The following is a 24,098-nucleotide window of genomic DNA, read 5'->3' as shown; positions in this document are numbered from 1 at the left end:
TAAACACATACAAAAAAAATCTAATCTTTAAAACTGGGCTACAGACAGCGTATGTTGTATTGTGAAGGAGGGCCTTTACGGATCCTGGGTACAGCAAACAGCGTGTGTTGTGGCTGTCTCCCGCCACTTAGGCACTGTTGTGTATCCTGCTATCCTAACTAAAATCCGCATGCACCATGTCAGCCAACCATAACTAAACATAACAAAAATGAATGCTAAATAATATTCCCATACACCTACCCATGCAGCCTCTCTCTCTCCCTCTCCTTTTATATCACATTGCTAATGCCTGTTAGCCTGGGTGCCAGCCGAATTTAGGCCCGCCCACAACATTTGAGGTCAGGAGGTTCGGTCTGGCATTGCTCCGTTGGGTCGGAACTATGCCCGCACCAGAGCTGTTCAACTTGTCAGGGCGGGCTTAATACTATGATGGACAGATGATCAACAGTAACGTAATCAACCACGTCACCAAAGAGGGCTGGGGTTGAATTCGTTTTCAACAAACATGGCTGCCGCTGGAGAGCTGAGATGTGTAGATTCTGCCATCAAGTCTGTGTTAAAAGACATCAGCGCATTCATTTTGAAAGAGGAACAGAGAAACGTGATCAAGGCATTTGTCAATCGAAAATACGTTCTGGCCGTCCTTCCTACGGGATTCAGTAAAAGTTTAATTTATCAGCTGGCCCCGGTGATCGCTCTGATTGCTCTGATTGGTTGTAGGTCTATACAATTGAGCGAAGAGGCATTGTTTTTCCTGGTTCGGTTGAAACATGCCCCATAATCACAGCCCAATGGAGCAGTATCAGACTCATATTCTGACTAGAATTCTGAGTATGACAACGTCAGGCTTAATGCCTGTATTAATACTGATAAAATGGCCATATTGTTGCAACTGTTAATTGACTACCTACAAGTATCTTCATATCTGTTTCCCAAATTGCTGTCTACTAACTAAAATGTTCTCTCTCCCTTATAGCTTGATAGTCTAGACTATCTTTGCTATGGGATGTTGCTGTAGTCTCTCTACCCGTTCTACCTGTAAAAACCCTCGGCCCACTGCACCCATCACCACCGTACTGCCGTACACTTAATTACTATGCAAGCATTAAAATGCAATATATATTATTGCCACCACCGGCATGTTTTTCTGTTCCTACTCTCCTTAACAGTAACCCTATGAGCACAGTGTATACCCACTAAGCTGTTTTTGTATGTATCATGAACCACCTGATGTCTGTATTGTCTGCAGATGGCAGATGGGTCCCCCTTATGTGCTGTGGTTGTGCTGAGGGTTTCTTACTGACTAACAGGGAAACAGGGAGTTTTTCCTTGCCCCTGTTGCCATTGTGATGCACTAAGGGGGTCCAGGCTCTGGGCCCAGTAAAGCGCCTTGATATAATTGTATTGTTCTAGCGCTATATAAATAAAATTGAATTGAACTGAATTGAACTTTTAAATACTACATGTATCAGAAATGCTGCCCATCCCTGGTTGCATTAACAAGTAGTAATTGATTTAAATGTAAAGTTGGACAAATAGCTGAACATTAAACATACAAAAACTGTTGGTTCATAATATTTGTGTTTCAAAAGTCTATGCACATGTAAAGTTGGACAAAGTTGGACAAATAGCTGAACATTAAACATACAAAAACTGTTGGTTCATAATATTTGTGTTTCAAAAGTCTATGCACATATGGTTGTGCAAATTAATCGTGAGACTAAATGACATTTGAGGGGTCAACATTTACAAGGTGACTTACCTGCTTAAGGGAGCACTTTGCATTGCGGAAACCGAGTGTTTAAACTTGATACTGCATTCCAAATTCCAAATATTGCAGAGCGTTAATTGTCTCCCCCCTTCAGCCTCGGGGTTAAGTACACTCCTATACACGAACGAGCGCAAGATGAGCTTAACATTACATTTTGACTATGGCAAGCGGCTATAGATCAGCTAATCTATCTGACTTATACATGTGCAGCGTTTCTGAATCTGTTGTATGTATTATTATTATTATCATTATTATTATTATAAGTGTCCTTTATCTCATGGTCAATGTAGGCTATCATTTAGTACAGTATATTGATTACATACTGGTGCTTTAAAATATAGGGGGGTTCACCGTCACCGAACATTTTTAGAAAATTGTTGTAAGCAATATCAACTCAACTTGTTCTTGCTTTTCCGTAGTATAAATTAGTCTCAGTAGCTTTGTGAATAGGATGTTAGAAAAAACGTTAATTGCGACTTAGTGGTGTGGTGAAGTAATAGGCTACTCTTCTTTAGTGGTAAGATCAAATGCTTGGTTAGCCTACGTAATAGGGGCCCTGACGCCTGCTGCAGTTCGGCGTGCATATGGCGAGAATGACATGCACCAGTAAACCCAGGTCTGGCCGTCAACTTAATGACAAGCTTCCTGATTATAAAGAGAAATAAATGATGATCCCACTGTAGACCTGAACACCCGCTTATTACCCGCTTATTACCCGCTTAGATCGTGTGAAAACTTTATAAAATGTTGACACTGCTGGAATAGGGTGGAGCTGATATTTTTTTTAAGGCACTGTGATGACCCGTCGCGAAACACAATTATTTTTTTCATGCGCCATTATCAATTAGTTTCAGATGTGGTTGAAACATTACACTAAAATGAAACCTAAAATTGTTGGTACAATGTGAGACTGTGACTGCAGATAATCCCCTGCTTTTATCTTGTGGCTCATTTCAATTTCACAGAACCCTTAGCGTCTTCTGCGAAGTTCACAAACTTGGGAAATACGGAACACATCAGAACATGTGTTATTCTGTCATGATGGCCTAAATGTGTTTATAGACCCTTAAGAACTCATACATGTTTTACTCTTAGACCATGACCAATTTGATTTCCCTAGGTTTATTCAGAAGCGAGAAATGTGATATTAATTTATTTTCGTCCAGTCATGTCACTCAGCTCACTCAGCTTGTCCACTTTGCAAATTATAGCCTGTTGGAGGATTTTTCAGCTGCTAGCCTTTGCTTTTCACGTTTCCTTGATGACAAAAGAATGACGATGATGTAATCCTTTTTTTTATTTAGTATTTATTACATTCTGTCTTGTGTGTTTAGAGAAAGTATCTCAGCGTACTTATTGGTGCGCACACCACCGCAATTTAGCGGTACTTCTCAGACAGAGCCAGAACCAGGTTCTGGAAGAACTTTTCCACAGACACCTGAACATCAGGGGTGAAGTCTGCTGGGAACAGCATGCCAATGACAACGATGACGCAGTGACCGAAGATCTGCAAAAAACAGACAATGACAACGGTTAAGTTGTTTTACGTTAGGAAGTGGATAGGCACTGCTCTAAATACTGTATAACTGCTGCATACCTTGAAGTTAGAAGGATCGACCCTAAGCTTGAAAGCATGCAGTTCGCTGAGAGAACCAAGACCTCCGATAAGATCATCCATCATGCCGACAGCCTCACCGACAGCTGTCATGATGGTCTTTCCATGCTTCTTAACTGGGGCAGAGCCAGGGCTCACATCAGCCCAGTGGGAGAAGTAGGTCTTAGTCTGAGGGTAGACAACCAGCATTCTGTATAGAAAAAGTAGCACAGATATTAGGCTACAGTCACACCTCAAACGTCATTTAATGTGGCAAATGTAGTATGATTTTCCATTTACATCAGCAGAAATAATGACCATAACTTGTATGTATCTTTTGTGCACCTGTCACAAACATGTTAACATTATGATTTCATAATGATACATATTTAATTATTTTCCCTAGTAATGTACATTTATTTTTAATATTCAATGAAAAGGCTACATCTTAAACCTTAATGTTCCGACTTACCTGCCGAGGGCTTCGGCTCCAATTTCATCAGACTTGCTGGAGATTTTAGCCCAAATGGCCTTCACCACTGCCTTGTCCTTTCCTGAGAGACTCATGTTTACGCTTTGTTGATCTTTCCGAGAGGCTTTGAATGACTGTCGGAAAAAAAGATGCTACACGTCAGGGGAAATGTATCCATATTTATATGCATGTAGAAGAGGGCACACCCAATAATCAAATCCAGACCACTCCTCTGACATAGCACACACCCTTTTCCAAAAATATTTGGGACTGTACCAAATTTCTGCTTACCTCACGATAAAGAAATGTGTAGCCTACCTCTCCAGTAGGCCTATATCTGACTTTCTGATAAGTTATTGAATGAATAAATACATCTTTAGAGATCACTCACTCTTAGCTTATAGGCCTACCTTGTTTATGGTGACTCAAAATTATAGTTCTGGCCGTGTTCAATTATAATTTGATTCAGTTAAGAATATATGTCATATCGTCTGTGCAAGAAATTAATATATATATACAGAAGGACACGTTTATTTAACTTTGTATAAATACATTATTATTTTAAATGAACGTATTCCCTAGACGGTATTGATGTGATTATAGGCAGTCAACCCATGCGTGCATTGTAGAATGTCGGAAAGAAGGCTGATCCGAAAGTGTAATTACCGATATAAAATTAGTGACTAATTTAAAGTCTAATTTGTGAACTCACTTAGGATATCTAACCCCCGGTTGAGGTTGCATCGTCTATTATCAGTCACAAAAAAAGACCTCATCGTTTTCATTTCAGATTTGTAAGGTTTGCTGTAATACGTTGATTTTATATGTTTTAATGTTTATGTGTTGTGATGTTGTGACTTGGAAAAAACGCAAATTCATGGTTGAAACTTTGCCAAAGCTGTAGTCATTTATCTTAATATCTTAAGTCCTTTAACCTATGACATTTCTGGATGCAACGGTCACCCAATAAAATGATCTGTCTCTTATAGGGGCGTGGTCAGTGATGGTCAATAAATTCAGACCCCGCATTCTGATTCTGAAAGTATTCCTATTGAACTGCTTTACGCACGAACCTTAAGAAACCCAAAGACGTCAGTATGGTTGACTGGACAGATGCTGAGCGCAGTGCCATTCAGGGCCTGTGGGGAAAGATCAACGTCGATGAGATCGGACCCCAAGCCCTGGCCAGGTAGATTATGTATCCTCTTCTCGCCCTGCATAATTTGTATTTGTTTTTCGTTAAAATGGTATAATATTCTCAACCCGTGTATTTTTCTCTTCACTCAGGCTCCTGATCGTGTCCCCTTGGACTCAGAGACATTTCAGTACCTTTGGTAACCTGTCAAATTCCGCCGCCATCATGGGTAACGCCAAGGTGGCCCAGCACGGGAAGACCGTGATGGGTGGGCTGGACAGAGCCGTGAAGAACCTGGATGACATCAAGAACGTCTACAGTGCACTGAGTGTGATGCACTCCGAGAAACTGCACGTGGATCCCGATAACTTCAGGGTAAGTCTACATAAAGAATTCTTCAAAACGACTTATTTTGGTAACGGTGACATGTCACTTTACTTCGTTGAATCATCAATTGTTCATTTTGTTTGTTTTCACAGGGCCTGGCTGAATGCATCACCGTGTGTGTGGCCATGAAATTCGGCCCCTCTGTCTTCACCCCCGATGCCCAAGAGGCCTGGCAGAAGTTCCTGTCTGTTGTTGTCTCTGCTCTCGGCAGACAGTACCACTAGATCTACACCAAGCTTCTTGAGAGAAACCTAGAATGACATCACAGCGCAACGCTATAGGAGAATGTTTTCCCAAGATAAATAAATAAAAAGCAGTTAAAAGCAGATGTTGTGTCTTGTCAATGTGTTTAGAAGGTAAATCTTGTACAAAACAACCAAGAAAAAAGCGGTGTAAGAACTCCTTATCAAAATGACTGCATCGTCTCTGGGCAGGGGGACAAATATGTATGGGTGTAGTCAGTGTGAATGGAGTGATAATCCTCTAATTAAATATCTACTACTTGGCACATGTCTGAATAAACTCCAAAGAAGCCGTTGAATGGTTGCTATCAAATTATAACTGAAGAAAGACCAGTGCAGACCGTCTGCAATAAGTCATTTTCAGATGATGACAGAAGGACAAAAATTGGGGGAGATGAGTCCTCAGCTGCAGAAAGGCTTCTGTACCAACGTTCAGCCTATAGCATCTTCGTATGCAAAGACATTAGAGTAATTTCTATTTATATGTATAGCCTATAGATGTATTTTTTTTTTTTTTTTTTTTTTTTACAAATACATTAAATGTGCATTAACTTGGACTATAAACTGAGACTTGTCTAAATAGGCTACACATAGTGGTTTGTAAAAATATTTATTCCCCCTTAAAGTCATCATTTCACATTGCAAAAGATAGCCTTTTGCACATAATTTTCCAATCAGTATTTCTATTGTGAACATTAATGTTCTGCTATCTTTTTCAAAGGAAAAATAAGTCATTCGTCAATAGCCTATTGTTTTAAAAGATTCGCATCAAACCATGGATGAGAAAAATGCTGTCTCTCCCTTAAGCTCCTTTGCAACTTGCCTTGCAGTGTTGAGCACTCAGCATGTTCAATTGTTTAAAAAAAAATGGTATTAAAAGTAATAATAGTATTGTTCCGTATTTGTCCATTTGTGTAAAGCCTACAAGTTTTTGTATGCAGCAATACCAACAATGGTATTAGGTAGCAATGATATGACCACATCTAACATAATTTCTTTGCTCCCTGTTCAAATTCAACAGTCCATCAAAGTAGCTTTACAAGAACTTGAAGCTCAAAATACGTTTTAAAACTAGAGGAGATACCTTCAAGGATTATTCAAAAACATTAAGTTATTTTTTTTGCCTCAGCAGGTTTCTCACTTACAGAATTGAAGAAAAAAATTGTCTATAGGCCTATACAAGTGGTGGTGTTTGTATAGGCAGTCTGACATTAAATCCATTTGGCCGACTACCTTGTATCCAAGATCATCTGACACACACCCCTCTATGCGTGTATACACATTGAATGCTTAACATTATCCTGTCAGGGAGTCACAGAGACCTCAGTCAAGGTAACTAAGTGAGGTAACGTTGAACGTCCCACTATGACCAATTATAAAGTAGGCTATTATTTATCTATGCAAATAAAGTGTCATGGGTTTACGGTCCATCAGTCTCATCAATTTAGAGAGCGATGAGGCTGGTGCTAGTTATAAATCAAACAGTCATGCGAAGCCGTTACGGGAGAGTTACCTTGCCAGAACAAACAGGAGGATGCTAATATCCTACTTTATATTAAGCGGCTGCTTTAGTAGAATTCTAACAGGACGTCGGCGGAGGCTTTGAGAATTAGAGACCAGCGTGCTGATAATAAAATTAGGCTACTTTGGACAAAGCAGGAGGATAAATGTAACCTTTCATTTTACAAGCTTGTGCTTGTTGAACAAGTGGTGTGATACATTACGTTTACTTGTAGCCTAGAGGTGGTTGGTTTCCTCACAATCTGACCGTGTATTGGTAGACCGATTGACTACTAATTGACTGAAAAACGTAGCTGCTGGTAGCCTCCACTGATCTAAAAAGAAAATCTGGATAGCGCATCCCATGGTTTCAAAGTGAGGCCACACGCAAATCGTGGCGGCCATTTTGTTGGGACCACTTTCCTGCTTGAGACCAATGATTATGACGGGCGATGAATATTATAGCCTGTATAAGACATTTAATGAATTTGCATATTAAGCCTTTTGGGATTTCAAGTTTTCATAAACCTTGTTATAGAGCTTGTGTTTGCGTGAATAAACATATTGAAACTTCCTCTATCATAGCCTATTTTATTAGTGTTGATGATTAGAACCTGGCCAATTGGTAGCTTTCAATATCTGTATGTATAAACACAAGTTTAATGGATATTTGCAAGCTAGAACATGAAAATACACACTGTGGGAATGTATTTGTTCCACTTGCAGGAAAGTGGTCCCAACAAAATGGCCGCCACGATCTGCGTGTGGCCTCACTTTGAAACCATAGACATGTATACGTAGACGCCGCCTCCACTGCTTCTCGGCGAAACGCGTCGCCGCCATATTGTTACAGGAGCTCTCTGACGTCAGAGGTCTGTCAAACGTGTCAAACAACCGCAAGTTGCCAGGAGCTGCGGTTTGTCTGGATACAAATCACGATAACCTTTTACATTTCGCAACCAATTTCATGGAGTATTCAAGGGTTTATGCTCTACGTGAAGTGTGTGAAAAAGATTTGCCTCTACATTACTTTGAATCTCGCTAGTTAAATCGCCAGTCATTCATGTGCATGGGTCTATGATAAACGCACCTGTCTTGCACAGCTCGTGCACTTTGAAAATACTGAGAAGATCGATAAACTATCGAAATAGTGCTTCTTTAGTTACTAGGTAGCCTATTGACCATCATTAAGAGAAAGAGCATACATCAAATAGTGAGAAACTGGCAGTCAGTGTGTTTTTCATAGTTTAATAGTTCCTTTTCAAGTATGTGCATTAAGAAACCTTGAACAGTGCAATTGGCAATACACAGTTATTTCACAAATCAACATTACAAAAAAAGCTATATATTTCTATAGCAGTAAAAATATACACATCTCAATATATACATACACATCTCAATAGTTGAACTGTAATATAAATAACATAGCATATATATAATACAATATAATATAATGACTCAGTATAATGTGCAATGGAATAACATATGATATATATAATATGTGATACAATATAATATAATGTAATATATTTTAAGTATAGGTATATATTCATATTATATAATATATATATATATATATATATATATATTTGTACATTTGTACAATTTGACATATACAATCATGCTCATAACATTTTCAGATCTATGCAGTGCAATTGACACAATATAGAATTTCACACAATATATGATATAATATAATAATTTAATCTAGGCTAGAACCCTTTAAAAAGTATCGTATTTTTTCGACTGTTGCCAGTCTGTAATTGCAGCGTGCTCAGTTTTGCAATGTGGTGCAGCCTGATTTTGTGGAATATGAATATATACCTATACTTAAAATATATTATATTATATTGTATCACATATTATATATATCATATATATGTTATTCCATTGCACATTATACTGAGTCATTAATTTCTTAATGCACAGTCATTCATTTCTTAATGCACATACTTGAAAAGGAACTATTAAACTATGAAAAACACACTGACTGCCAGTATTTCACTATTTGATGTATGCTCTTTCTCTTAATGATGGTCAATACGTAGTAACTAAAGAAGCACTATTTCGATAGTTTATAGAGCTTCTCAGTATTTTCAAAGTGCACGAGCTGTGCAAGACAGGTGCGCGTTTATCATAGACCCATGCGCATGAATGACTGGCGATTTAACTAGCGAGATTCAAAGTAATGTAGAGGCAAATCTTTTTCACACACTTCACGTAGAGCATAAACCCTTGAATACTCCATGAAATTGGTTGCGAAATGTAAAAGGTTATTGTGATTTGTATCCAGATAAACCGCAGCTCCTGGCAACTTGCGGTTGTTTAACACGTTTGACAGACCTCTGGCGTCAGAGCGCTCCTGTAACAATATGGCGGCGACGCGTTTCGCCGAGGCAACGGGCTGAAGCAGTGGAGGCGGCGTCTACGTATACATGTCTATGTTTGAAACTGTCAGACACCATGGGATGCGCTATCCAGTTTTTTTTTTTTTTTTTAGATCAGAGGTAGCCTCGCACTTGACCAAAGCATTTGAGGCATAGGGGGGATCATGATTGTTCAACAATAAAAAATAAAATTGATTTACGTTAATAGCATGCGTGTGTTGTGCTAATAGTAGGCTATATTAAGAAGGTTGTATAGAGAAAGTGGAGTGCGAGGAATCTCGTAGAGCGGAAGTGGTGGGAGTGACTGCTGTCAGTTATCCCTATGGGCTCCTCTTGAACTTGGTTAGATAACATAATTTAACATTGCAAGCTCTCAGGAGACGAGATGCAACCTCTCATGTCCTAATCTGTAGGCTACATGATTATTGCATCTTGCTAAGATATTGAATTTGGCATCATTTCCGAAAGAACAGAACAGATAGGCCTATAGGGGACAATTGCCTCTCCAGAAATGAGGCAGAGCTATACGGTTGGAAGCACCAATTGGCATTTTGTAAACTGACGTGGTAGGCTATATGTTTTTCTAGTTGAACAACAGGACAAAAAGCCTGTGGTGGTTGACAGTGGCACCAAGATATCAAGGTACAGGACATCATTATTAAAATATCCTAGCTTTATTAAAGGCTATAATAGCCGACAATATGCTGTCAGGTGAGCCATAAAACACAAAGGCGTTTACTATCCGTAATTCATTTTATTGTTGTTATTTATGAACACAGGTTCAGCTTGACTCCCGACGAGCTCTCAGTTTTATCTGTACTTGTCAGCCAAAGCTGCTGCCACGGCAGCGAGGAATTTGTCCACAGCGACGTGCACTTCGGCTGTGAAGTCACCTGGAAAATTCACGCCAAGAGTAACCAGGATGTTGTGGGACAGAATCTGGGAAAGACACATTGAGAATGTATGTTTAAGTACCTTATAATGAAGCTTATCGCACAAAAAAACGTTTACCAAGATCTAAGTCCTATAAAATGGCCAAACCTTGAAGTTTCCTGGGTCGACACGAAGCTTGAAAGCATGCAAATCACTGAGGGCACTCAAACCACCAACAAGATCGTCAATTTTGCCGACAGCCTCCCCTAGGGCTCCCATCACAGTTTTACCATGCTTCTTAACTGGGGCGGAGCCGGGACTGGTGTCAGGCCAATGGGAGAAGTATGTTTTTGTCTGGGGATACACAACAAGCATCCTGCGAAGAAGAGAGCCGCAAACATTAGCCTAATTTATTTTTTATTTAAGATCAGGTCGCTGCAAGATATACTTCAAGAGAGAAACTATCTGACTGCTGCAGATATGTTAAGCTAAACATGAAATGCATAAAATGAAATCATGGTCTGACGCCGAGTCTTTGCTGCGATAAAATTGTCTTACCTGCCAAGGGCCTCCGCTCCTATAGCGTCAGACTTGCTGGCGATCTTGCCCCAGAAAGCCTTGACCAGAGATTTGTCCTTTGCTGTAAGACTCATTATGATTTCTTTTCCTGAAAACTATTAGGAAGGAGAAACTAACAGAAGATGACAGAGAGTCCTCTTTATATCAATCCGCAGTGGGCACACCCATCAACTCCTCCCACGGCCCACTGACCTTACTACCCGTCCTCAAAGCTGTAGAAAATTCAAAACCATTTTCAATGGTTATTTGTTTGGGATAAACAGACAGCCTTATGCATAAAACAATGATTTTTTTAATATCATGAATCCGATCTCAAATCTGAACCCATAGACTGCCTATAACAACTGTGAAAACAACTGCACGAAAGTGTCATGTGGTCACATATCACACAGACATGATGATTGAAATGGACCTTCTAATCATTCATGTAAGATTACTTATTTGCATTGTGAATAATAATGGGAAATGTTGAATTAGGTAATTAAGCCTGACACATCAGGTAGCTACATAAATATAAGTCAGAATACGTTTTTTTTTTAAATAAATAGGCTATTTAATTTTTTCATGATATATTTTTGAATGTGTATGTTTGGATTCTTTCCTTCTTATTGAGGCTATTTTATAAAGTTACTTTCAAGTCATTTTACTGTTAAAAATGTAGTTAAGGTATCATAGTGAGGCTGAAAAAGGGCGAGGCTAAGGAGGATGCTAAGGGGTCAACTTGGGTCGTTGCACAGTTCGTGCCAAATTCAAAATTGGAGATTTTTTCTTATCAAATAAATTCGGGGCCAAATTAAGAACATTTTGTGGGTGGAACGACTCTGAGCGTTTGGATAAAAAAGTGTTTCTCAGATAACAGTTCATTAAGACTTGAGCCAAATGCTGTTGATATGCTGATATAGACTCCACATTTAAAAAATACACCGTCAATGTTTACAATATTATATTCCACTTACACCCAAATATATCAAAATGATTTGCTTCAATAGGCGTATATGTATTGTGGATTGTATTGATGTTCGATATTATGTAGGCCTAATACCACACCTTGTTATCTTGCATCTTGAATTGCATTCGTTTAAAAGCATGCATTATAGAGTTTAGGTCTAAAACTGAGAGAGATAGGCCTAACTATAATAAAAAAGCATGTAGACCTTGCAGCACACACCACCAACAGGCCAGGCTAAGGAGGATGCTAAGGGGTCAACTAGGGTCGTTGCACAGTTCGTGCCAAATTAAAAATGGGAGATTTTTCCTTATCAAATGAATTCGGGGCCAAATTAAGAACATTTTGTGGGTGGAACGATTCTGAGCGTTTGGATAAACTTGAGCCAAATGCTGTTGATATGCTGATATAGACTCCACGTTTAAAAAAATACACCGTCAATGTTGGCAATATTATATTCCACTTACACCCAAATATATTAAAAGTATTTGCTTCACTAGGCTTATTTTGGATTGCATTGATGTTCGATATTATGTAGGCCTAATACAACACCTTGTTATCTTGTATCTTGCATTCGTTTTTTATATAGAGTTCTAAAACTGAGAGAGATAGGCCTAACTATAATAAAAAGCATGTAGACCTTGCAGCACACACCACCAACAGGCCAGTTGGCAGTGATAAAAAAACTGCTGACACGCTAATTGGCATCTTTGGCGATATTGTTGGCTATTGTGAACATTGCGTTATGAACAAAATTAACTGTGTAAGTTAAGAGTTCATACCAGAACAACAAAACTACATAGTGCATAGTCTGGACGGCTAGTGGGAACCAGTGTTAATCTGTACTCCACCATGACATTTACTATCAAAATTAACTCGAGAATGATACCAAAAGAAGTTGCTCAAAAGGCTTACCGCCGAGTCACTTGGAGTTACGTTTACTCGGCACCAATTCACCGTTGAGTTTTCTTATATTTTCTCTATAATACAATTGCAAATACATCAACTTATTATGTACACAAAGCACAATCAATTGGCTTATTGAAATAATTGATGTGTCATTAAGTGGTGTCTGAAAATATATTTAATAGTGATGTTTTTATAAAAACTGTTGTTCCATTTCAGTAGATTTTTCGAAATAAACTTTTATTTTGTAGAAATGTTGTGTATTTTGCAAGTACGTTTTCATTTTGGATGAATATTTGGATCATTTCCAGTTAGTCTAAAAACCTTTGCCAGAAGCATCCAATCAAATGCCAGAGCCGCTCGGGGCGGGGTATAAGGCCACATAAAAGCTGAACACATACTAGAATTTTCAGGCAATAGACGAAATAGTTTTTGCTCAACCAAAGAATCATACATTATGTCAGACTGGACAGATAAAGAGCGCGCCACTGTTGCCAGTGTCTGGGGCAAAATCGATGTCAACGAAATAGGACCGCAGGCTCTTGCCAGGTATGGTAGTAGCCTACTACAAGTTTTCATAACCTTCATCGTGTGCATTTAATTGTGTACATTTTGTGTAGCGGATGATCTAACAAACTATTTTGTGTTTGTATTATGTATTGTCAGGGTGCTGATTGTGTATCCCTGGACTCAGAGGTACTTTGGGACTTTCGGAGACTTATCCAACGCCGCAGCAATCCTGGGAAATGCCAAAGTGGCCGCTCATGGTAAGGTCGTGCTAGGCGCATTGGATGTGGGGGTGAAGAACGTGGATAATGTGAAAGCCACCTACACCAAGCTCAGTCAGCTGCACTGCTTGAAGCTGAACGTCGACCCTGATAACTTTAAGGTAAACGTCTAGGTTCTCTGTCTATAGCACACCGTCTCAGCTATATACACACCAAATAATACACTTTATCATATTACCATTATTTTATCACGACCTGCATCAGCACCAGACCTGTGGGGCTCTGCGTATGAAAACATATTGTTTTTAATATTGTGCGGTAGACGTAATTTGGTAATAATCTCTTTGTTTTTTTTTTGTTTTTAGCTGTTGGCTGACTGTCTCACCGTCGTCATTGCCACAAAATTCGGCTCTGCTTTCACACCTGAAATTCAAGCCACCTGGCAGAAATTCTTGTCAGTTGTCGTCATTGCCCTTGGAAGTCAGTACTTCTGAAGGAGGCATAAGGGGATGTAGACCGCTCTCAAGACAGTGTGGAGAACCCAGCATTAAATCAATAAATTAAAATGTTGAGACGTTGGTTGGTTTGATTTATTTCACATTAGTTTGAATCAAGGAAAAAAACGCAGTTAAGGGATGCATCTTCGTGATGAATACCACCTCTATTCATTTCTTCACCAGAAGCCCATTATATTACACCTGTTATATAGGCATAGGCTATCTGTTGATCTTTCTCTATTCACTATAGCCTACAGGTGCCTTTGAGGAAAGATTAAGGTTAAACTGAAGACCATTCGCATTAAAGATTGCTGAAGAAAAAAAAACAGACTTGTCATATGCATCTTGAAACAAATATGATTCAATGTATAGATACGACATAGGGATATATTTTATAATTTTCACAACCCAGTACAGTGAGCACAGCACATTCGACGGCACCCGGGGGTCAATTTGCCGCTGCGCTTATCGCAAGTGCACTCTTAGAAAAAAAGGTGCTATATAGAACCGAAAAGGGTTCTATTGCATGCTTCATATATGGCACCCCTAAATGGTTCCATATAGAACCCTTTTGAAGGGTTCATTAAAGGAACCCTTAAGGGTTCTTTAAAGCCTAAATAAAATGGTTCTATATGGAACCGAAATGGTTATTTGAATAAATGAATTAACCGTTTCAGTAAATTAAAATAGTAAATTAATTATTAGGTTAATCAATGACTAAATTCATATTTTAGAAATGATATTTTAAAGTATAGCCTTATGGTGAGCTCTATTAGCAACTCTGACTGTAATGCTGATTAGCACCATGAAAGTGATGAAACAAGAGAAGGTTTTAAAAGGTAACAATGCATTTATTGTAACAGGCTATAAGAAAAAGAAAGATAAAAACAGAGGTATTTAATCAAATGACATAAATTGATTGTACATTTTGAGAACAGGGATAGGGATTTTTTTATTTTTTAGGAGAGAGACGGAATAGGAACATTTGAATGAATGATAAAGTATTAACAAGAGGGGCGGGGTATGATATGTTGAACAAGAAATATGTGCTGAGGAGGAACTCGAGGGCCTCAGCTATGGCCATTTCCCCAGTGGTCAATGTGGTCAATGTAAGTCCATCGAGCCTGATGCTGATGGTGTCTGCCTTAAAAACATTGAGGGAGCCATGGAAAACAACAGTTGGACAGGGGTGGACTTCCTGTAGAGGAAAAAAATAGGGGAAACATCATGTCATTTTAAACTTTAGTGTGGATTAAAATTATGGAAAAGGAACAGACCACACTTACGTTTTCAACACAGTATAAGAACTCTGTTTTCTCCTTGAAAAGTTCCGGCAGCAACAGCAGTGCAGCATCTGTAAAGAGAAATTTACCCAAATGAATCTTCATGCTTAGGATTATCAAGGATATCATTGCAAAAACTAAATGTAGCATAAACATTGCTGAACATTCCAACAAGAGGAAAAATACAACATGTAATATTTTTCCATCCTTTTAAGTCATTCTCTTTGTCAGTGATTCTTGAAACTCAAATATGTTTATGTTTGAATATTATGCAGCCGAACCACAACCACTTACCGTTTAATCTCTCACTTGTTGGCTCAATGAGGGTGGGTGAAAATCTTTAATGGCTGCTCTCCTTCACCACCCTGAGTACTCTGGGGGCCAACTCATGAATTGCAGTTTGAAGGTTTCCGTCCGTTTGAATGCCAAACCTCATTTGCATTTCATGACGCATCTTTAAGGTGAAAAAAAAATGCAGTGAATAATAAAAAGAATATAACTGCTGTTAGTATTGTGATGACTGTCTTGTGTAGAATTTACTTACTAGTTGTGGGATAGGCTACTAAGAAAGGGAGACATTTCCATGACATTTCCTGTTGAAAGGGTCATTGATTGAATGCGCTTAAAAAGCGTCCTCCTCATCCTGATTTTTATTTCTGCAATATTTGGTTGTTTCTTGGCTGACTCCCTTGCCATGTAATTAATGTGCTCTTGATAACTGGTGTCATCCTCTCCAACAACTTCCAGTTCTAAAACCTGAGAACACAACCCAGTTGTAAAAAATGTGATAAGTGTTATCAAAGAGTCAGGCTTATTCACCACAGAAGTCTTTGTTACTCTTTTGCATGAGGCACTTCTCCACAATACAACAATAATAAGGAAGTATGAAAAGGAAAACAAAAAATACCTTGTCCAAGGAAATGGGAGTGTGTTGCTGAATAATCCATTCATTCTTTTCTTCTTGTTGCCAGCTGAAATGGACAGTATTTCATGTCATATAGGATGGGTTAAGTTATGGGTTAAAGATTCCTTTTTTTATGTTTTGAACATACTTACCCAGTCCATTTATCCACCATTATAATCTGGAATAAGAGAAGTTAAGAAGAAAAACATTTATTTAGTAGGCCTGTTGATAGACTTTTACTTTGACATCATACTCGTCTCGTGGGATAACTTAGCAACGCACATATCTAGTAAACCCATGCAATTATGCTTTTCCTCGCACCCTCCAAAGCGATGACTACGTTTTTTTCCCCACTGTCTCACATAAATATGTTTAGGTGACCTATGTTTGAATTATATGAACTGTGTTATGTTGGTTGAAACGTAAAATTGAATTGTTAGTCATTTGGATACGTTGCGTTCTAATATGTGAACGTTAGCACACAATTCATTCATAACTCCGTTGGTGGCTAACATTAGCACTTAGTCAGCTGTGCTGTAATCTGTTGTTGCTCTGATTCTTGGTGTAATGAATCTAATAGTAACTTGTGGTGTTAAGATACCTTCTAACTATTTTCTTTTTCTTGTGTATTATTGTTTCACTCTTAAGTGTTCACCTGACATCAATAATAAAGCAGCAAGGCTACCTGGCTCTTGTTTGGCTGATGAACATACACTGTCAACACACTGAACGTGTAAAACACTAGCGAGAACTGTACCCAGCCCTAACTAAACTTAAGTTTTTTGTATTGTCCCGCTTCAATTAAAACACATAATCGATCGTTGATTTTATTTTCAGCCGGACGTAGGGTAAATGTATCTTAATGATGGATCCACTAGAGTGACAGGCTAGGCTAGCTAGCGGATGCTAACATCATTCAGACCATAGAATGGTATACATGTCTATGATTCAGACGACAGACTGACCGGTTAACGCCTTCAGACGTTTACGAGGAACGCCCATTGTTTTTTTACTAAAAGGAGTAGGCCTATCACTTCATGTTTTGATTTGCAGACAACAGGGGTAATACTTATGAATGAAATGAAGGCGATGAAAGTTGTGTCACTTACCGTTAAATCCAGTGAAAAATTAACGTCTTCAGAAAGGTTCTATAAACTTTCGTTGAAGTTCAAATAATCCTCACGTGAATGAAATAGCACCCTTTTTAGGCAAAAGGTTCTATTTTTCTGGCTAAGAACCCCCATGGTTCTATATAGCACCCTCATGAACCCTTTTTTCTAAGAGTGTGGGGGAAAGCTGCTGCCATGTCACCATCACCTGCCCCAGAGCCTTTTTTTCCACCAATATTTGTATTGATTTCTAGCATAATAAAAGTACTGTAAAGATTTAGACAATGGAGCTACAAGCATGTACCAGAATTACATGTTTATTGCATGCGAATAAAAACAGGAACAGACTGAATGAATTATTTAACATAAAATTAGAAATGAAAAGGAATAAAAAGGAAAAATACACACACACATAAACTTCTCGCAAGACCAAACTTCACACGCCTTCTCTATTTTGTATCATCCCGTCAACTCCACCATGCTCAAGGAAGGAAAGGAATGGATTCCATATTTCCTCAAATTTCATTTTTTTCCGTAGACATGTTCATAGCCATTTCTTTTAACCAACTACATACCCTTAGTGCTTATTTATTTATTCATTTACACACTTGCAGTCAGGCCCGATGTGGGTAATCGGGAGAGTTCCCGGTGGACCGCTTCACTTCTGGGCCGGTCGAGAATTTTTTTTTTTTTACATTTGTCACCTTAGTCCATCTTCTCTTAAAGTAGGCTACACACGTTCTGCATTCTGACACCGCAGCCTCTGCATGGGTTGTACCATGCGAGGAAGTTCTCCCCTCCCATAGCCCGTCTTTTCCAAAAAGTTTTCTCAGATAGGCTACCGATGGGCCGGCCCTACCGCAACGATACGAGGCAGGGAGGACGGATGGGAGGAAAAGGCCAGGAGGGGCTGAAAAAGCCAGGTCGAAAAAAAATAAGGCTTTTGAGGAGGATGCTGCCAAATGTGCCAAGCTTACCTATTTATTTTCAAGAGGACAAACACAAGTGGCAACTGGTAAAGAGAGACATATAGGTTAAATGATAAGCAACGTAACTAACTTTGTATCGTTGGTTAATTTCGTTGCAGCGTTGTCAACCTATTCGCAAACAAAATATTAAATTAAAGTAAAATATTAGATTTTTTACACCCAATAGATGGCGATCCATAGACTTCGCACATATTATGCAAAAATTGATAACAAAACTCAAACTTGATCTGTGTATGCAGTAAAATGACTCCTGCTGAAAATTATGAGCCCGACATTTACAATGAGAAGGCCATGACTACACGTACAGGTAGAGAGGATAACCGAGTAAACAATATGAATTCAAGTTATTTAATGTAAGAAAGAGCAGTATATGACAGTACTTGATGAATGAAAAGAATGCCAGGGGAGATTTTAGGTGATGAACTGCATCTGATGCTGCCTTTGAGGTGAATGTCCATAATGTCGTTCTGTACACTGTGGCAGGTAGCATGGATGGTTTTCAGCAAATGCAAAACTTGCCTCATTTCGCTTGTCTTGACCCTAAAAACTTTCCTGAAATAAAGATAAATGGGCTCCCTAACTCAGCACTCCAGGAAAGCAGCAAATGTCTGCTTACGTTAGATGACAGAGCTACTGTTAGCACATTACAAACTGAGCTACTGAGGCATACCAGTGGGAGAGACTGAAAAAGTCCTCTCTTGAAGGTTATACTGTCAGGGCATAATAATAGTGAGGTGGCACAGGAAGGTCAGGAGGATAGTTGCGGACTTCCATATATGGAACAACCAGAGATGGAGCTTGAAAGCAGGACCTATTCCTCCTGCTAAACTGTGCCATTTGTGTCCATTTAATACTCTCACAGTATAACCTCCTCACAGATGCTTATCATGTCATTGGGTTAGCTTTGGACAAAGTTTCTGTTGACTTTGTCTATCACACAGATTGTATGTGAGAGAAGCTTCTCAACCTTAACATTTGTGAAGAATAGGCTACGAAGCTCATTGAGTCAGGACAACTTGGAGGCTTTCATGTTAATGTGCACAGAGAAGGAAATCCTCATGTCTTTAAGCAACGACACAGTTATACAGTAGATAAAGTGGCTGAAACCAGTGCACTGGTGGTTACTGATGCTGTAGTGTATATGCTGTGGTTGCTATTCACAATGTAACTGTATACTGTACTGTGAGTTGAAACATTAGTTCAATATGCCTCCTTGTTGAAGAGTGGGATACGTTTCAAATGCTTTATTTATTTATTTCTGCTTTTGTTAATGTATCAACCTATCCTTGTGGAATATTGAAATATTTTTTGTTAACTTCTTAGCTTAAGTGGATTATTATTTAACCTTTACATTATTTGTTGAACCATGGTATTAATTTTAAAAAAAAACTACAGGATAGTAAGAGCTGAACTACTGCTTCATTTATCCAATTTCCACTACCATGGAAAAAGTGGGCCGGTCTTGGGCCTGAAATTCCCGGGCTGAAAAGTGACCCCACTCTGGCCCTGTTTGCAGTGTTCGTGTACATTTACATTCACAGTTAGTCATTTAGTAGACACCTTTGTCCAAAGCGACGTACAAGGGAGAGAACAGTCAAGCTACGACCAATAGAGACCTAGTGTAACAATAAATACTACTTTACATAAGAAATAGAAAAACGAGGTAGAAAAGAAAAAATAAGTGCAGGCATGCAACTGCTGTAGTGTTAAGTTAAGCACTAGTCGAAGTGTCAGTTAGGAAGGGAGGTGCTCTCTGAAGAGTTGGGTCTTCAAAGAGAGGGACGCGCCTGCTCTGGTAGTGCTAGCTAGGCAGTTCGTTCCAACAACGTGGATCTACAAATGAGATTAGTCTGGATTAGTATCCTGGTGAAGTCCTTTTATTTATTTTATGACATCACGATGCCTCGTGGAATCATGACTATAAATGTGAAATGTAATTGTTATCGATACAAATATTCTCGTAATTATTATTATTATAATTATTTTAATCCGAGGATGTCTGTAGAGTTGACGTGAACGCAATCACCAGCAGTTTCTCACAAATTCAGCCCTTTTAACATGGACAGGTTTCTTAAATGCGATTTTAAGGAATCGCATTTGAGAAGACTCTGGCAGATTTACGACTGCTATTTCGCGTTCTGAAAGTCTTCTGAAGTTCAGAAGAAATCCCAGATGAGAAAACGTTGGAGAATGGCAAATAGCCTATTGTCCTAAATCCACAGAAGTGGAGTTCAGAAGAAAGTCCTTCTTAAATTCTTCTCAACTGCGTTTGAGAATGAGGCCCAATGTGCTTTGAGTGCAGAGAACACATTAAATTATCTAAAATTAGCAAACAAACAAAATAAACAAACACACTTAGCAAAATAAAAAGTAAAATGGAAAAATATATCCTATGTATGTATATTCATGAAATAAAAACAATAAAATAAATACAATTAAAATAAAAACAATACAATTAAGTGTTAAAAACAAAGACCTATAGTCATGAAATAAAAGCTGAAGAAAATAAAAAAGTTTTAATTCCCTTTTTAAAAGTGAGCACTGTGAGTGTGAATACCTTCAGTATTAACTTCAGAGGTAGGCTATTCCAGAGGGTTGGGGCAGTAACTAAAGGCACCGTGTGCAGCTTCAAGTTCCTGGGTGTCCACATCTCTGAGGTCCTCTCTTGGACCCTTAACACCACATCCATAGTCAAGAAGGCACACCAGCGTCTCTTTTCCTGTGGAGACTGAAAAAGGTCCATACTTCTGTTGCAGACCGAAAAAGACTGCAGAGGGTGGTGAAAACTGTGACTGTTCTCCCCCCCTCCACCCTGGCTTGACTGCCACACACCCTCCTCCAGCCATTGAACATTTGCACTATACTTCACTCCCCCCCCCCCCCCCCCCCCCCCACCCTGGCTTGACTGCCACACACCCTCCTCCAGCCACTGAACATTTGCACCAGAATGTCTTTTTTAAATACTGTATCCACTTATTACTGCATTACCTGTATTAACTGTACTTCTACCTTATTCACTTCATTTCACTTATTACCACCACTATACTTACACCTGCACTGTATATCATACCTCACTTCTACCTCAATTGCTGCCAGTCCCAATTTTTTTATATTACAATGATGTGTCATATTCTACTTCTTACTGTACATATCATATTTATTCACTTATTTCACTTTACATTTCACACACTCTGCACTTTTATTGCTATTTTGCACTTCTGGTTGGATGCTAAACTGTATTTTGTTGTCTCAGTACTTGTACTCTGTGCAATGACAATACATTAATCTAATCTAATCTAATCTAATTAGTGTATATTCTTGGGGTTGTGAGAAGACATTTATTGGAGGACCTTAGGCAATGCGATGGATCATAAAAATAAATACAATCGGAAATATAGGGTGGGGCAAGGCCGTTAAGTGATTTATAGACAAGAAGGAGTATTGTGCTGTGACACTAGGTTCTTTAATGTTCTTCCATTGTTGGGCAATTAGGTGTTTTGCTTGTAACAGACTCATCCCTATGAAAATATAATCCCCTTCTTAGTGAGATGTCAAGAGGATATAAGTGTAATAGGAAAGATTTAGCAGATAATGGTAAACTGATATTTAAAATTGTTTTTATTATATCATTAACCTCTTTCCAGAATGTAATGTGTTCACATTCCCAAATGCAGTGATACAGAGTGCTTTTACATTTGTAACAATTCCCAGGGAGTGTCAGGGATGTCTTCATTGTATTTATGTAATGTAGCTGGAGTGACAAATTCCCATTAACCATTTATATTGTAGCAATTTCAGTCTAACATTTACTGTTTGCGTTTGAGCCTCCTAACGCGCCTCAATCCATTCATTCACATCTATCTCCTCTTTTAAGTCCTTACTCCAAGATTTTAGTTTATGATTCTGATGAATGATGAAGATTCTTGTGATTAAAATCTAATATATATATTTTTTTTTATCACTTCCCTCTCTAAAATAGATAGAGGGGTATATATTGAATGAGTTCTGTTGAGAGGTAGAGATAAAATGTCTTATTTGTATGTATTTAAATAAGTGTCTTCTAGAAATATCAAAAGATTGAGCTATTTTCCTCAAAGGGCATGAGTTAATTGGAGGAGTATAAATCTGCAATTGTCTTGATACCCTTGTCTGCCCAAACCTTAAACCCTGCATCAAGCTGCCCTGCAACTTGAGTTGCCCCAAATGATCTAAAAACATATATTTTTTCTGCACATATTGCTTTTACACTGACATGAAATTAACTATGTTGTCTTTGTTGCAAGACTGAATATGATAAGGCCATGCTACGAGGAAGGTAAAGCATCTTGGTTCATTGACTCAAGCTTTTCTGCATTTATTCAGGTTAATCAGGATTAAAGAAATGTAAACAAACTTGAAGCCTCAGATGTAAGGTGTCTGAATCCTTGAGAAACTCTATTTATCATCCCTTTAGAATTACATTGTTGTTCGTTGTGTAGGTATCCTCCTCTGATATGTTGCCTTCTGCCACTACTGGGCCTCTGTGTTGTCACACACTCGGACAGATGAAGTTACTTAGTAATTTTTTACAGAAAGCAAATTCAGGCTTTGTTGGTTGAACGATTACCTAAAGGTCATTACTTTGTCAAACTCCTCTGCATCTGTCTCAGCGCATCCACAAACAAAGGCCTCTACATCCTTATCAACAGCTGCAACTGGGACCTATCCTGCAATTTGAGTTTTACAACGCCATGTAAAGACAAGTAGGCACTTAGGATGCATTAGGTAAGGCATAGAAACAAGAAGAAATGTGTGAATGTGAAACTTACACTCAAAACCATCCAACACACCTCTGAGAAAAGTCATGGTACCATCCATACATCAGACGGCAATGCAAAACCTAGAGGAAGCTGGAACTTTGTTTGTGAGAAAACTAAATTTCTACATGCTTATCCTCCCACCTTCCATGATGTCCATCAAGGGTCTTGCCTCTTCAGCATCTGGTTTATCTAATCATACAGAAAGATATAGCATTAGATATATTGTAATAATCACACAGTCAAATAATCAGATATCACTGCTTTTGAGTCCTTCCATTCAAGCTCCCCTAAGGCTCAGAATGTCATATCAGAGATTTCCATGAAAAGGTCAAGTTGAAATTATACAGAAAAATAACAAAAATAACTTCTGATGATATAGACTGTTGCATCATCTATTCATTTCATATATTCACCTAATACCTTCAAAAGGTCTATTTTGGGTAATTCTATTTCTTTCTAACATAACAAAGCCACTTCTTCTTAGGGATATCACGTTTGGTGACAGCAGACTTCCTTTTGTAGGTTTAACCCAACAGAACAGGGCACCAAAGACCCTAGGTCTAAAAGTATATATTTTTTATAATTCAATTATGAAACACTTACAGCATGTCTAGCTGGTGTTCATGACGAGAGATATTGTATCTGTCTCAAGATAACATTGGATAGATTAGGAATGTATGCGCGTTGAGGAGAACCCTGGGTTATTATCATACATTATTCTACATACATGTATTTTTTTTGTTTGTCTTAAATCTTCTACTACAGTTTTTTTTCTGACAGTGTGTATATGTGTTCCCGTTATTTACCCATAGTGGAACCAGAGTCCTTTCAGACATGCATCTCTACGAGTCTATTTAGTGAACGGACCGAGTTATTCTACAATCAACGTAAATGTTTGCACTAAAAGAAAATATTGTATGGTTTCCCTAAATTCTTTGAATAACACGTTTTTGTGGTTTGCTGGTAAACGAGGAGGGTAAAGGTATTTATTCTCTGG

At 38.5% G+C, this 24,098-nt stretch overlaps 4 protein-coding genes across 4 annotated transcripts; 2 read left to right on the top strand and 2 right to left on the bottom strand.

The window, feature by feature from the left end:
• Positions 1-3,053: 3,053 nt before the first annotated feature.
• Positions 3,054-3,972, bottom strand: LOC308379774 (hemoglobin subunit alpha-like). The gene is made up of 3 exons (XM_080857033.1): positions 3,838-3,972; positions 3,369-3,576; positions 3,054-3,278 (listed from the first exon to the last, which is right to left on the bottom strand). The coding sequence occupies exons 1-3, from the start codon at positions 3,930-3,932 to the stop codon at positions 3,150-3,152; spliced, it is 432 nt and encodes a 143-aa protein (XP_080713159.1). The 5' UTR covers positions 3,933-3,972; the 3' UTR covers positions 3,054-3,149.
• An 894-nt stretch (positions 3,973-4,866) lies between these two features.
• Positions 4,867-5,685, top strand: LOC308379771 (hemoglobin subunit beta-like). The gene is made up of 3 exons (XM_080857030.1): positions 4,867-5,026; positions 5,125-5,347; positions 5,452-5,685. Exons 1-3 carry the CDS (start codon positions 4,935-4,937, stop codon positions 5,581-5,583), a joined length of 447 nt encoding a protein of 148 aa, XP_080713156.1. The 5' UTR covers positions 4,867-4,934; the 3' UTR covers positions 5,584-5,685.
• A 4,537-nt stretch (positions 5,686-10,222) lies between these two features.
• Positions 10,223-11,047, bottom strand: LOC308379776 (hemoglobin subunit alpha-like). Its single transcript, XM_080857035.1, has 3 exons — positions 10,920-11,047; positions 10,530-10,737; positions 10,223-10,427 (listed from the first exon to the last, which is right to left on the bottom strand). Exons 1-3 carry the CDS (start codon positions 11,012-11,014, stop codon positions 10,299-10,301), a joined length of 432 nt encoding a protein of 143 aa, XP_080713161.1. The 5' UTR covers positions 11,015-11,047; the 3' UTR covers positions 10,223-10,298.
• A 2,163-nt stretch (positions 11,048-13,210) lies between these two features.
• On the top strand, positions 13,211-14,099 carry hbba2 (hemoglobin, beta adult 2). The gene is made up of 3 exons (XM_080857032.1): positions 13,211-13,341; positions 13,459-13,681; positions 13,886-14,099. The coding sequence occupies exons 1-3, from the start codon at positions 13,250-13,252 to the stop codon at positions 14,012-14,014; spliced, it is 444 nt and encodes a 147-aa protein (XP_080713158.1). The 5' UTR covers positions 13,211-13,249; the 3' UTR covers positions 14,015-14,099.
• The last annotated feature ends 9,999 nt before the right edge of the window (positions 14,100-24,098 follow it).

The sequence above is a fragment of the Sprattus sprattus genome (genome assembly GCF_963457725.1).
Source record: "Sprattus sprattus genome assembly, chromosome: 18".
NCBI classification, from domain to species: domain Eukaryota; kingdom Metazoa; phylum Chordata; class Actinopteri; order Clupeiformes; family Clupeidae; genus Sprattus; species Sprattus sprattus.
The sequence above is the reverse complement of the archived record's forward strand: the minus strand, read 5'-3'. Positions and strand labels throughout refer to the sequence as shown.